Raw genomic sequence first — 15,151 nt, forward strand, 5'->3', positions numbered from 1 at the left:
AAGTAGTATATTGAGTAAATAGGGAGAGAGTGGACAGCCTTGTCTTGCCCCTGATTTTAGTGGATTGCTTTAAATTTCTCTCCATTTAATTTGATGTTGGCTATCAGCTTGATACATACTGCTTTTATTATGTTTAGGTATTTCCCTTGTATCTCTGATCTTTCTAAGACTTTTATCATGAAGGGGTGCTGGACTTTGTCAAAGGCTTTTTCAGCATCTAGTGAAATGATCATGTGGTTTTTTATTTCAGTTTGTTTATACGATGGATTGCATTGACAGATTTTCATACGTTGAATCATCCCTGCATCTCTGGGAAGAAGCCCACTTGATCATGAGATTCTATTTCTCTCTCACTCTAGTCTGTCTCTATCTTTCTATGTGTGTGTGTCTCTCTGTCTGTCTCTGTCTCTCTCTCTCTAGATATATATCCATCTCACCTCTAGTCATTCAAGTTATATTGAAACAAGAACTTTGCTTTGAGCATGACTCTGCTTTTGTTATGGGTCTGGGGTCATCCACCAATTCACCAGTCTGACTCAAGTTTTAATTTTAGTAAAATAGAGGGCTTTTATTTAAAAACCTGGCCAGAGCCAAACCAGAGAGTTCTCTAGGTAAGGCCCCAGCTATTGTTAGTCCAAGTATTTTAAAGGCAAAATCCACAACATTATAATTTGGGGGAGGCAAGTTAATGCATATCCTGTCTAAGGGCGGAGAAAGCTTGATTTTATAACAGATGTCCAACAGATGCCTCAGCCATCTAAGCAAGCAAGAAAATGTTTCATACAAAAGCTAAACTTAGCTGTTAGCATGTTAATCTTGTAACCTCTTACCTTGTAAGAATAGCTGAGGCAGTGAAAGATTTTTCAACAATCAGCGGTTTTTTTTTTTTTTTTTTTTTTTTTTTTTGGTTTTTCGAGACAGGGTTTCTCTGTGTAGCTTTGCGCCTCTCCTGGAACTCACTTGGTAGCCCAGACTGGCCTCGAACTCACAGAGATCCGCCTGGCTCTGCCTCCCGAGTGCTGGGATTAAAGGCGTGCGCCACCACCGCCCGGCGCAATCAGCGGTTTTTAAGAATAGCCCAACTGCAGCAAGAAGTCATCCATCTTGGGCAAGTTAGCTGACATGATACATTCAAGATAAGAGCAACTTCCTCATGGCTTACAGGCTAAAAACAATTTTGTTTTTACAAGTCTTTTCAACACAGTAAATTATCATAATGTTCACCATCACACTTTTAGCATGCTTCACACTGACACACCCAATAAATGTTAAAAGATTCCATTGGTGTGTGCATGTTGAGAAGCGTAGCCTAAAGCCAAATTTCCTCAGCCAATGTTTTAGAATTTAAAATATTCAACATTTATGCTATAAAGTACTTGGCATTATTTCAGAAAACTTGTTATAATACAGTTTTTTCAAAAAGCAAAATTATCAACCATAAAAGAATTCTATTGATCAAAGTTTCCCTCCACAGTCCACCTCTGAGGGATCTTCAATAGTCAACAGGTCCAGCTGATTTGAAGAAGATGGCAGCTGTTTTTCTCAGGGGCTTGCCTTCTACCACACTAAACACGTAGACATTTCTGCTCTTTCATGAAGACTGCAGAGTATTTGCACTTAACAGTTTTCAAATATATTTTAAATCTGATTCGTGCCACTTATTCTCACATGTCTACCCAGGACTAGACATAGAATGCTGGCTTCAAGTTACTGTAGGTGAAAGTTTACTTATTACATTACAACTCCAACTTGCAAAGACATAGAATCTTGAGGTACTGAGAGTCTAGTGTTACAGGATAGGGTTTTCCTGTGTTACTCCTTCACCTGCTTTAACAGGATGACTTTGGTGGCTTACAATGTGATGGTAGCATTCTCTTCTCACAGGTACTACCACAATTCTCCTTTCCCAGTCTCATGGCTTTGTAACTGTGTACCCTGAGAACATCCCTTTTACCCTTTGGAAAGTTCAGGATAACTTCTGGTCATCTTCTTCCTCTCAGAGAACTGAAGCAATTGGGCACAGAACGGAATTTCTGCAATTTCCTCTTCAGACTTCTGCACCGTGGAGCACGCATTCACTTATTTCTCATTGCAGCAACAGGATAAATATAATCTAATATTAGGTAGATTTCAGTAGCATCAATATCACAAACCATATACATATGTATCAGATAAATTAAACAAATATTTGTCATAGTGTGGGCCTATAACATCAGAATAATCACTCTACATGATATATAAAATGAACTTATCTCACATGATGTTACAAGCTAAGAATAAAACATGTAAATGCAAATGCCTCAACAAAATTGGAACACCACTACAGAGTCATCCTCAGCCAGGTATTCTTCAGAAAAAAGTTAAGAATCTGTCAACACTAGAAACTATTGTCATCTCCAAGGGGATTAAAAAATAATTTCATCTAGAGTCAGATGTGAGTGACCATAGCCCAGGAACACAGATGTGAGTTACCCCAAATTCCATGTTCCAACATGGTAACAATTTCATAAACTTTTATAATAACAGAACAAAGAAAACGATGTTCAAAACACTTTTCAAAGACGTTAGTAGAAACATCAGGTAGGCAGGTTACAGAAAAGGGGGGAACCTCAAGTCCAGTCCTCTGATGCTCTCTTATCTATATTCATAGATTTCTACTGGGTATAGACTAAGGTTCTGTCTTTACATTCCTAAGGATTTACTTATAATCACAGAGATGTTAGGTCACATACAGAGTTGGGTAATAATTTGCTATAAATTGACAAAAGATGGCCCATGGTAATTTGGCTCTGAACTTGCAAAATTACAGGCTTGTGGTCATGGCTTCTTTCCATACCATTCACTAAACAAAACCATGAGCAAAGACAATGCAAAAAATAAGAAGGTTAATTTAGAGAGACTAGATGCCAGTCAAAAAAATCATATTTCATCTTCTGATTCTTCTTGCTGTTCATGATTTTTCAGAAGTTGAGTTTCTGAGGTGCAGAGCTTGCTAAGTCTCCACTTAACCAACCTGAGTAGAAAGAAAACGATCTCTGGTTAGATGAAATCTAAAATTAAACCTTAAGGCAATGTAAATCTACAGTAAAAACAACTTCAGATTATTTGTATACCTGGAGACACAACTCTAAAAGGAAAATAATTTCTATTTAGCTTTGAGCTACTGAAAAATTATGTAGCTTAAAGTAAGGTGTAAGTGAACAGATAAAATATGGGTTTTCAAATTTATCACATCAGAACATAATTTTGATTATTTCTAAAACAAACAGGAAAATCTATAATCTGTGCAAGCCCAAATGAATATGACATCAGTGGCGTTCCCACATTAGGACCACAACAGTCTGTATATTACAAGAAGATGGCTTTTTCTCCAAAGAATGTACATGGAGCCATTACCTTCCATATAGCTGATAGCCCAAGTTAACTTAAACCCCACAAGTCTAGGCTAGATTTCAGCTCTTCCTTGTAACTTCAAAAAAGTGCTTTTGTAAGCAGGGCACTGGCTGTTAAACTATAGGTGACACTCATATACACAATAAATTAAGAAGTTGAGAGAGGTGGCAAGCTCCTTTCCAGTAGATGGCCAACCCTCTAATCCATGGGCACATGAAGCAATAATTAGACTCAGTGGTGATTTAAAAAAAAAAGAAGAAGACATGTAGTTGGAAGAGGGATGTGTATGAAGAGGTTTTGGAAGAATTAGAAGTGGAAAAATGGGGGTGGCGATGATCAAAATGTATTATATATACATATGAAATTCTCAAAGAATCAATCTGTTTTTAAAGTACACAGAAGTGCTCTCCAACCTATGCCTGTTGGAATACTTTGAAACAAACTCAAGTGGAGGCTTAGAGAAGTGGTGATTGCAGTGACCAACTCTAGAAGATCTAAAGCTTCCTAGTGGCCAAAGCTGAGCCAGTTCTCTACTTCTATGATGTGAGAAATATTTATGTGAACCATGCACAGTTTTTTCCTATATATGATTACCATAAGGGCATTGTATACTGCAACCATGTAAGTAGAACATAATTTCCATAAATTATGAGATCTATGCAAACAAATTTGGTAAATGAAATTACCAAAATCATTCTCACTTTATGAGAAACTTCTCTAATGACCTACATTTTTATTTTAACTTTCTGCCTTCCATCTTTTGGTGAAGTTTGGGCCTGTCTCAAACATATTCCCATCAGGAAGACAGACAGGAAAAAGATGCTTTAGTGGATGAATGTACTTTCCACTTAAATATTTAAGAAGAAAGACTTCCTATTTTTTTCTCCTTCTCCAAGACAAAGACTTGGCGGGCCTTTTTCCATCAGAGGGAACTGTTCTGGGGGCCTTTCAAATCTCCTACCAGGGAGGTGCAGGTGAATGTGCTGCAGGATGATGCATGTGTCAGAGGGACATCACAGACAGCTATTCTAAGTATGAATCACCATTTACTGTTTTGCTGGCAATTTCTGTGTTTCCAGATAATTTTATACTATACTACTTTGTCTTGTGGGACAGTAGTAGAAGAAATTAATTCCTGAAAAAGATTTGAACTTTAAGATTAACTCAGTTGAGTCTTAATGATCATATCTGATGAATGAAAGTCATTAACTTACCAGGTAACAAGAGCATAATTAATTCCAATGATGGCATAGGTCAATGCATAATACAAGCAAAAGCATATGGTGAGAAACATAACGTTGCTATGATCAGACAGGTCCCATGCATAGTTTCTATTTTTGGGATACAGGACAAAAGAAATCTGTGTTTCAAAAAAAAAAGCACATAGAATAACCAGACACATTATCAAAAAAACATTTATTCAGTGTACTTGATAACTAGATGAGTGTCAGTGTCAGAGATAGCAAACATGAATCATATTTTCTACCTATTTTAATAACAGACAATATTTACCTAGTTGTCTTTCTGAACTATCTCAAAAGAGTGCTAACCCCTAAATGTACCATTGTTATTAATCCCCTCACTTGTACCACTTCCAAGGCTCAGGGAATATCTCAGGAGAGGAGGCAAAAGGAATATAAGAGCCAGAGGATAGGGAGGAATGCTATGAAATGCTGTCATCTGAATATGACATGGCTGTCCCACTTATAAACTCACAAAAGATATGGTTGTTTGTCCAAAACTAGCCACAAAATCAAGCCAAGCAAAATTCTAGTATATATGGAGGAAGTGCTTTCCAGGCCCTAACATTTACTGAGGAGTTGATAGTTGTGAGAGAAGAATCATTCTCTTTAGAGGGTGTGGCCACCAGTAGATTCCCCACGTTGCAGTGGATGAACCCATGCCTGTGCATTTATGGGAAGCACTAATTTGACTCAGTAAATTTTCAAAAAAGAGAAAATGTGAAGTTGGGAGAGAGATGGGCTGGGGAGGGATTTGGGGACTAAGAGGGATGAAATAGGATAATGATATGAATATATGATGAATTATATGATCATAATTCATTGTGTACATAAATGAAATTCTCATGAATGAAGAAAGTTGTTTTTAATATGTAAATGATCAGTCAACAAATGGAAGATGAACGACATCATTGGAGAAAGGTAAATCAAAATGGCAGTGGGATAAAACTTGCTACTCACTAGAAGGGCAATCATCATAGCAAGTTAAAAAATAGCAAATATTGGTGAGAGTGTAGAGGAACTGGAATCCTTAAGCCTGTAAAATGAAACTGTTTGGTGAAAAAGATTGACAGTTTCTCAGAAAGTAAAATTTCGAATTGCCATATGACTAGCATTCTACTCCTAGGAATGCCTCCAAGTATTCAAAAAAATGTGTGCATAAATGTTCATAACAGCATTATGACTACCCAAAGATGAAAAAGAAATGAAATATTAATATATGTGATAACATGGATAAAACTTGAAGATATTATGTTGAGTGACAATGAGCAGAAACAATAGGCCATGTATTGTCCTATTCGCTTTCATGTAAAACATTCATAATAGGTGGGGTTAGAAAACAAATTAGTAATTGGCAGATCCTGGCACCAAAGAAAAGGAGAATAACTGTTAGTTGGGTGCAGGGTTTTCTGTGGTGATATTGTGTTCCTCAAAATATTGTGCACCCTAATAAACTTATCTGGGGTCAGAGAACAGAACAGCCACTAGATATAGAAGCCAGAAAATGGTGGCACACACGCCTTTAATCCTAGCATTCCAGAGGCAGAGATCCCTCTGGATCTCTGTGAGTTCATAGCCACACTAGAAACAGCTAGGCATGGTGACTCACGCCTTTAATCCCAGGAAGTGATGGCGGGAAGCAGAAAGTTACTTAAGGTGTAAGAATGAGGAACTAGATCCTGGTTAAGCTTTTAGGCTTTTGAGTAGCATTTCAGCTGAGATCAATTTGGATGAGGACAGAAGCTTCCAGTCTGAGGAAACAAGATCAGCTGAGGAATTGGCGAGGTGAGGTGGCTGTGGCTTGTTCTGCTTCTCTCATCTTCCAGCATTCACCCCAATACCTGGCTCTGGGTTTGTTTTTATTAATAAGAACTTTTAAGATTCATGCTACAGTTTTCTTTGCATGGATGATAATGTTTGAGAGGTTGTTAGAGGTAGTAATGCATGACATTATGAATAGAATAAATACTGCTGAATTTTATCCTTTAAAGTTGTATGTTCTGTGAACTTTATCCCAATAAAATGATAGATGAGTGATTGATTGAATAATTTCAGGTCTCTAGAATAAAATGAAATATAAGTATTTGGATAATTATATAAATGATATGGTAAGTTGGTCGTGTATCCATTGCAGTGCCTACAAGTTCCTTCCAATGGCCTTTTCAGAATTCATTATCACCCTTAATCTGTTATCTTCATTTCCCAAAAAATGAATTTTTTTACAGAAAAAAAAAATAGGCACGCCGGGCGGTGGTGGCACACGCCTTTAATCCCAGCACTCGGGAGGCAGAGCCAGGCGGATCTCTGTGAGTTCGAGGCCAGCCTGGGCTACCAAGTGAGTCCCAGGAAAGGCGCAAAGCTGCACAGAGAAACCCTGTCTCGAAAAACCAAAAAAAAAAAAAAAAAATAGGCACTTAGTCTATATTGAGTAAAGCCTTAATTTCATTTCTTCCTTAAATTTCAAATAGTCTGAGTTAATCCGTAGAAACTGAGATTTTTTGCTTTAATCAGTTGTCCCATGTATAGATTCCCTGTGGTTGGAATGAGAACTACAACTTTTGTTATCTCATATATCTGATCAGGTGATATACACCATGTGCTATGCAGTTTATCCTCATTTATGCATGAGCTCTTTGCAATAATCTTTAGTCTTAAAAAAATAACTTCAATAGGGAGGTTTAATTGTCTCTCCTAATATAAGGGGAAGTCTGGAGTTCAGAAACTTCCATAATTTTGACAATGATCAAAAGCTTGTGAATGACCCAGGTAGTATTCCTCAGTGGGAGTGCCTGCCTTCTGTCTCTACTGCACACTCTCCATCAGTATCCATCCTCTTTATATTGGTCAATATGGAAACATAGTGGACTGAACCACCAGGTCAGTCTGAAGCATCTCAGCAGTTTGAACAATCATAGCTAAGAAGGAAGTTGGTCCCATGAAGACATGTTACTATATTACCCCTAAAACACATATTTCCTACTCTGTTGACCATGATACTTGAAATACTTGAAATAGCCTCACTACCCAAATACCTGCTTTCTGGTGGCTAAAAATCACTAGAACACCCTATTTAAGCAACATACTGCTTCCATCCCAGATATTGTTTAAATCTTTAAGTGCATATCGAAGTACAATTTATCAGACATCATAAAACATGTAATCATTGATTGAAATTCTACTTTCAACGTAATATTGATGTTAGAGAGTCAATATCATCAAATGGAAAGAGACTGAGAGTTGAGATCAAACATTTCCAGACTTAGATCCTCATTCAAGTTTTTTGGTTGTTTATTTTTGGTCCTTTGTGAAACAACGTAAGCCCTAAAGCAGTAGTTCTCAACCTGTGGGTTACAACCCCTTTGGGGTCAAATGACCTTTGCACAGGGGTCACCTAAGACCATCCTGCATATCAGATATTTACATTATCATTTATAACAGCAGCAAAATTACAGTTATGAGGTCACAATGGAAATAGTTTTATGGTTGGGAGTCACCACAGCCTGAGGAACTATATTAAAGGGTCATAGCATTAGGAAGGTTGAGAATCACAGCTGTATATGAACGAGAGCAGTAACACAACATGAGGACTTGCATTAAAGTGTCGCAACATTAGGAAGATTGGGAACCACTGTCCTAGAGCCAGTAAGTGATCTTAGGTAGAGATAAGAGGCTGCTTGACTTTCCCATTAGTCTGATGGCCAAAGTCTGAGCCTAGTACAGATTTCATTCAAAACAGAAAAATGCATGTCACTGCTTTCATCTTCAGCATTTAACAGTTTTCCAGGCCCCACATCTATCAATGGAATTTGGCAAAGGGACAGGGTGAAGATGCTGGTTTTGGTAGGGGGCATATGTGTTGTTTCTACCATGTGTCAAGCATATTCACCTCTTGGTCTGTACTCATCCAGGATTCCTATTTGAATTCCCATAATCTCCTGTATGTTGTGGCATTATCTCCACTAATATGGATGCCTGCCTGTTAAGCTAAGTTTATATGGAAATACTTAGCAGAGAATTGCCTAGTTCCATTATGGTGTAAGACTTGCAAAATAGTTTAATCTTCTAGAGTCTTCCTATTGATAAGTTAAAGATGATAATACCTAACTGTTACATTATCATAAACAAAGTGAAATACAATGTTAATAGAAATACAATAAGAGATAAACATACATAAACCTACATATAGCATACACCTATAATCACAACACTAAGGATGCTGAAGCCTTGAATTCTAGGATGTTGAGTTCAAGGCCAACCTGGGATAAGTTAGACACTAGTTAGACACTCTCTCAAAAGAAATTTTTTTTTTTAGTACAATGGCAACTATACACTTATTTCTCAGTAAATAAAAGGTTCCTCCCTTGCTTACTTCCCATTTGTTTCTGGAGCTTACTACTGATTAGGCTATAAGCCATCTTATTATCAAGAACTGATGATGACTAATATCAATTCAGAGTTTCTACATAATGGATAACCAGATGTGATAATAGTCACATTCTAGTTCCTGCTCAGCTGCTCTACCAGTGTTCCCACTAGGAAGCCTGAGGTCACTTAAAGACATTACCTCTTAAAGACCAACAGTTTCACTGTAGACAGCATGTCATAGGAAAGTCTCTGGACTCCATAAGAAACTACCTCATCAACAAAGGAGAGAAGCCACAGGTAGAAACAAAATAGAGCCGGAGGCTTCAACTCACCTGATAGAACCACATCCCCTGTAGCATGGTGAGGCTTGACCTCAGGAGCTCCAGAACTACATTGTTCTTTGTGAGGAATTCTATGAAGGCAACCAGACCTGCCAAAAATACAGCAAAGCTCAACAGTTGGTGCCCAAAGATGTCCACCAATGACCGGCCATGTGTGTGATTGTGGAAAATGAAAGCTAATAGGGTAGAAAAAAAAAGTTTTTTTTTTTAATAAAAAACAAAGATAACCAACTCAACAGTTCTCTCTCCCACCTTCTTTCCCTCTGAAGCCACAGAATTTTATACACCTATACAACTGATCAAAGGATGAGGTCCCACTGGGTCTCACAGAGGGCAGCTTTGCAGCTTTTGTCCATTATCACCGCCTATTTAGAATAGAATCATTGAAATTCAACCTTCCTTTTCCTTCTCCAACCTTTATTTTCTCCTCTAACATGACATTTTCAACTAACTGTTTTTAAAGGCATTATTATGCACGCTGGTGAATAATAAACATGACAGGGCAGGGAGCTACAATTCACATGAATATGCAGATGAATAAGCTGAAGCCAAAGCCTTGCCTTAAGGAATTCAGTGCCCTGAAATAAGTAACCACACCCATAACTCACACCTTGAGAAATGCGCCAGTGCTATCTTCCAGAACTGATGATGACTAATATCAATTCAGAATTTCTACTTAATAGATAACCAGATGTGATAACAGTCACAGTCTATTATCTATATAGGAAACATAATAACTATAATGTTTCATTACATAAACATATTCCAGTTTCACCTTAATAGTTTTCACTAAACTAAAAGAGAAGGATGCTCATTAAAGATATAAGAACCAGACTATTAGCTGTTGCAATTCTTTTTTTTTTTTTTTCTGGCCCTTGTCCTTAAAAAGCAACCATCAAGCACTACTTTCTTCACATCGGAGTGAAGGACAAGCGCCCCTAGCCACTTGTAGCTCTCAGAGCTCCATAATTAATCTACTTTTTCACGTGTATAATAAATGAAGAAGAATCATTAAAGACATTTTTCTCACCCACCTCAATAATCTTGGAGAAAACGAACAAAATATATGATTTATTTTTCATTAATTTCTGAAAATTAGGATTTCCACTTCTAATGTGATTGAAATTTGCAGACTCAACTTTCCACATCCTGGCAAAGTTTCACTGTATCAGTGATTTAAAAGCTGGTTGTCAGGAGGCAGAATCTATTCTGCTGCTAACAGCTAGCTATCCCAGTTGAGCATTCATACTTCCATTACTCTCTGAGTTTAATTTTCATTATTAAAAGTATAAAGAAGATAATTTCTAAGAAAACAAAGAAAGAAGGTGATTCTTCAGGACAGATGTGAAACATGAATAAATCACATTAAATGGTTGTATCTGCCCAGTCTTGAGAATGAGTCAGAGAAGAACCATTCTTGGCATCCTACAGGGAATAGCCAGATGTCTCAGTATGCCCCAGATACTTTGCCCTGTCAACCAGGGCTGCACTAAGAAAGCAAAGATATTTTATTTTACAGGGCTACCCAGATGCTTACTTTGAGACAAATACAGAGAGAAAAAGAAAAGAAAATTCTACTCCCCCCTACTTACCTTCCACAAATAAGGCACTTGATAACGTTAACTTGACCAAAGAGACTGGAAGTGAACTAAAGATGGAACATAAGATCTTGGTCCCACCTAGTATTGCAAAGAAGACATACATGGCAAGATGATGCCAGTGCAGGATTAGGGTCAACCTGGATTCTTTATCTGAGAACTGATGTATCTTTGAAAGTGCGATGTATAGACCAATTATTCCTGAAGAAAAGCATAACACAGTTTATCAACACTCTACATGGTTTTACCTAGCACACACATACAGGAAGATATGACCATTGCTTATTTCAATCTACTATGTCCTCTTATAACATTACTTCCTCTTTGGGTGGTTCTCTAACAGTTTTGTAGTGACACTTTAGACTTTCTTAGAGGTTCAAATGCTAGTTGAGATAACCAATTTTATAGTCACAACCAATGCTGATTGGCACAGCATATCTGAATGGAATGGCAGAAGTCATAAAGCCAGCACAGCTGCTTGACAAAGATCCAGCAAAGCTGAGCCACATGATGGCTGCCATACCACCTTTGGTTCTCATCTCCACCTGTTAGATACTTGGGGCACTTTTAATATTTGTACAATTTGGGGATGTTGGATTGATGGAAAATTCCATATGAATCATTCATGCCTTCTCCAAGGAATGCTGCTTCTAAGCTTACCCAGGAAAGTCCTGAATATACTATCCCCCCCACACACACACACACTTTGAGGGAGATATCCTTATCTACTTGAAGGTCTTCCTTATGCCTTGGAGGTTGTGACACATAAAGAAGAAGCCAAAGGTTTCTTCATGAGGCTATGAGACATTCTTGAAACATCTGTCCCTCTACTTACACTGGAACAAGATATTCAAACCAAAGTAAATTTTAAAAGGTCAACAAGATTCAGTGGGCTAGAGGAATTGTCCACAGTTCAGATTACAAGGCTCTTCCCACTGTACACTCAGACAATTACATGGCATACAACTGCCCTACACAAAGACATATTGATGAGCAAAGTGTGGAGTGGAAAGGTGATAAAAGTACGAAATGTTAGGACCTCCCTCTCTTAGAAGTTAGCTCATGTAGAGCCACTATAATGTCATATGACCAAGGAACAACAGAATGCCAGGATTAGACATATAGACAAATTCTATAAGGATATAAATGTGAACATTGATTGTAATAACTGCAGCAGCTTTAGCCTGAGGATTTTTCCTGGGCACTCTGACCACTGAGAGTTAATAATACACTGCTTGGGACATGGCAAAATGCCCAGGGTGGTTGAAGATTTTGTTTTGGTCTAATGTCCTTGAAGCAACCAAAACAACCAGCCTGAGCACAGGTTGTCATATGCCTCTAGATTCTCAAAAATTGGGTTATGGGGTTAATGAGTAAGAATGATAACTCTGTTTATTAATGATGTCAAAACTTGAGGGAAAATGATTGGAAATAATAATTCTGTTCTGTCATAGTTTATTAAGGATGACTAAAAGATGAGCAAAAGGAAGTGAAACACATGTCCAAAACCAAAAATGATATGATTTATGTTTTGGAACATCATGAATGTATCTCTGATAACTAAATTCTGTATAAATAAAGAAACACTCTGGCTGCTAGTCAGTCAGCCTGCAAGATTCTCCCGACCACCATAGCCTGGCTCACTTCCTTCTCCCTCTGACTCCTTACACCCTCTGCAGGACCCATCCACCACCGGGTAATGGCTCCTGGCAGCTGATCATTTTGGTTCAAGTGTTTATTCCAACCTAATGTCCAAGGCTTATGAGACTGTCCTCTAGAGGCTGACTCTTCATTTCCTAGCTACCAGACCTTTGGATAGCCACTAGGTAAAGGATTGGCCTTGGTTCCTGGGTTCAAAACAAAAATTCTTAAGATTCAGCTTCCTTCAGCTAAGGATAAGCAAGAATCCCCAATGGATGCAGCACGTGTTATAGTCAGTTTAACAAGCACTTGAACTTTCATAGAGATGTTGGATTACTTACTAACATATAGAAGTTTGCAGATAAATTCTTCTCTTTGAAAACAATTAGTGTGAGTCCTATCAAAAATCTCTTTCCGTGAATAAAGCACAAAAAAACTTAACGGAAAAACAGAAAGCTTTGTCTTTTATAAGAGGCTACAGTGAAACTAAAAACAGACCATTTGAATGGAATTCTCCAAAACAATGGAAAGGCTTTGTAAATTGTCTGGCCAAACTGCTTTCTTTAATTCAGGAAATTAGAAAAAAAAGAAGGATGTGATCATGAAGCAAGGCCTTCCTCAGCCCTGACCCTTCTCCATAACCTCCTTGCAATGATTTATTGAAACTTTCCAATAATCATTGATTATTTTGCATCACCTGCAAATGGTTTCTATAGGGTTTATTCTTTCAAGGATCAAAAAAATTTAATATGAAATTATTTCAGAAGATCCAACCAATTCCACAAAGGAAATTCATCATGATTGAGTAGGTAAATTAAATACTACAATTATTTTATTAAGAAATAGGCCTTCATATAAACCCCAATACCATATTGCTAACAAATTATATCATATGGAAATTTTAATTAAAATATTTAATAAATATTTGAATAAAATATTCAGCTCTATATTTTGTAAAAAAAAAAAAGAAAAAGAAAAAACTTGTCTATGCATATAAAAATAACAAATTGAGAAAATACAACACGGTAAGTCAACTCACCTACTGATGCCATGCCAATAATCACAATTCCCTCCAAAAGTTCTGCTCGAAAGAAGAATTCTTTGGTAATAAGGGAGGAAGACCTCTTTTGCTGTTTACAAACATGCTTCAGAATGCTCTTTGTACTCCACCAAAGAGCTATGATAAGGAAAAGTGTTCCAGCAAGGAAATGACCTTGGAAATCCCCAGGGACCTACAAAGAAAAGAATATTCAGATGATAGATATTTCATTTCTGGAACATCACCAAATCATTTCTCATCCCCAAAACAAGCAGACTAGCTAGCTTCTGGTGGTTATTAGCGCATAGTAGATCATATTATAGTATCAGATATGCTGATAAAATTAAAACTCACTTTGATACTTGATAGTGTGCATTGTGTGAGATGTTTTAAATGACATCTCTAGCCTAACCTTCACAGCATACCCATGAATAAAGGATTAATATTCCATTTTCAATTGAGATATATGTTTATAGGAGTTAAATGACTTCCCCAGATCTCACAACTATTAAGCAATATTTTGTTGCTTTTTAACACAAGCCTCAAAATGGTTTCTTAAGAAGACAGTATGCAGCCGGGCGGTGGTGGCGCACGCATTTAATCCCAGCACTCGGGAGGCAGAGGCAGGCGGATCTCTGTGAGTTCGAGGCCTGCCTGGTCTACAGCGCGAGATCCAGGAAAGGCGCAAAGCTACACAGAGAAACCCTGTCTCGAAAAACCAAAAAAAAAAAAAAAAAAAGAAGACAGTATGCACTTCATTAACCACTTGTTCTTTAAATATAGAAGAAAGTAATATGAAACCCTTACCTGATTGTTGAGAGTTTGAAATGATGTGAAATTGCCTATGAATTTTTTCCACATACATGATTTCAAAGTATCAAGGACCAAGTGTGTGAGAGATTGTTAGCATTCATTTAACATTTGTGTGTTTTTCCACACACCTTCTCACCCTCTCATGCAGGTGGATGGAAACCATTGTTTTAGTTCTAGCTAGCTGACTGAGTAAGGAATTGGCACATATCACTTTTAGGTTGAGTCACTGAAGTCTACATGATTCCCTCAGCTCTCTCTTCTGCATTGGCAACTTTGGCATGCCCTGACTGCAACACAGGAGATTGTCAACATACTACTTCAGATATCCAAAGAAATAACCCTTCGTTGGTCAATGCTATAGGAAAGATGGTCTTGCACAGTGTGATTTTCTTTTTATTTTGTGTGCAGCCCTTTGTTCAAATATATTGTGCCATCAATGGAACAATGATGACATAATCTAGAATCATTCTATGGGCCTAATACTAGGCTAGAGCTAAGCACAATTATGAAAGAGGATTTCAAGATATCCTCTGAACAGAAAACTAGGATTCCCTGGTTCAGGGCAGACCTTGTGGGTTATTCCTCTGTGATTTAAAGGAAGCTCTGGAAGAAACTGTAAAGCTGACACAAATACTGTGAAGTATCATATCTCCAATTGCTATGGTCCATGGCATATAATAACAGATCGCAATTAATAATTCAGACATCGACCCATCAGAT

At 37.5% G+C, this 15,151-nt stretch overlaps 1 protein-coding gene across 2 annotated transcripts in view; it reads right to left on the reverse strand.

Moving 5' to 3' along the window:
* Window positions 1-888: 888 nt before the first annotated feature.
* Window positions 889-15,151, reverse strand: part of LOC128112119 (transmembrane protein 45A-like) — a 98,111-nt gene continuing 83,848 nt past the window's right edge. Inside the window, exons 3-7 of one of the 2 annotated variants that reach the window (XM_052740913.1) lie at window positions 13,619-13,811; window positions 10,933-11,139; window positions 9,332-9,429; window positions 4,608-4,753; window positions 889-3,013 (exon numbers count right to left, since the gene is read on the reverse strand). In XM_052740913.1, the coding sequence (XP_052596873.1) occupies window positions 2,920-3,013; window positions 4,608-4,753; window positions 9,332-9,429; window positions 10,933-11,139; window positions 13,619-13,811 (738 nt within the window). In that variant the 3' untranslated portion in view covers window positions 889-2,919. Of the gene's footprint in view, window positions 3,014-4,607; window positions 4,754-9,331; window positions 9,517-10,932; window positions 11,140-13,618; window positions 13,812-15,151 lie in introns of both variants that reach the window. The other variant, XM_052740912.1, reaches the window with a different exon arrangement.

This window comes from Peromyscus californicus, unplaced genomic scaffold (genome assembly GCF_007827085.1).
Source record: "Peromyscus californicus insignis strain IS unplaced genomic scaffold, ASM782708v3 Scaffold_16__1_contigs__length_79575227, whole genome shotgun sequence".
NCBI classification, from domain to species: domain Eukaryota; kingdom Metazoa; phylum Chordata; class Mammalia; order Rodentia; family Cricetidae; genus Peromyscus; species Peromyscus californicus.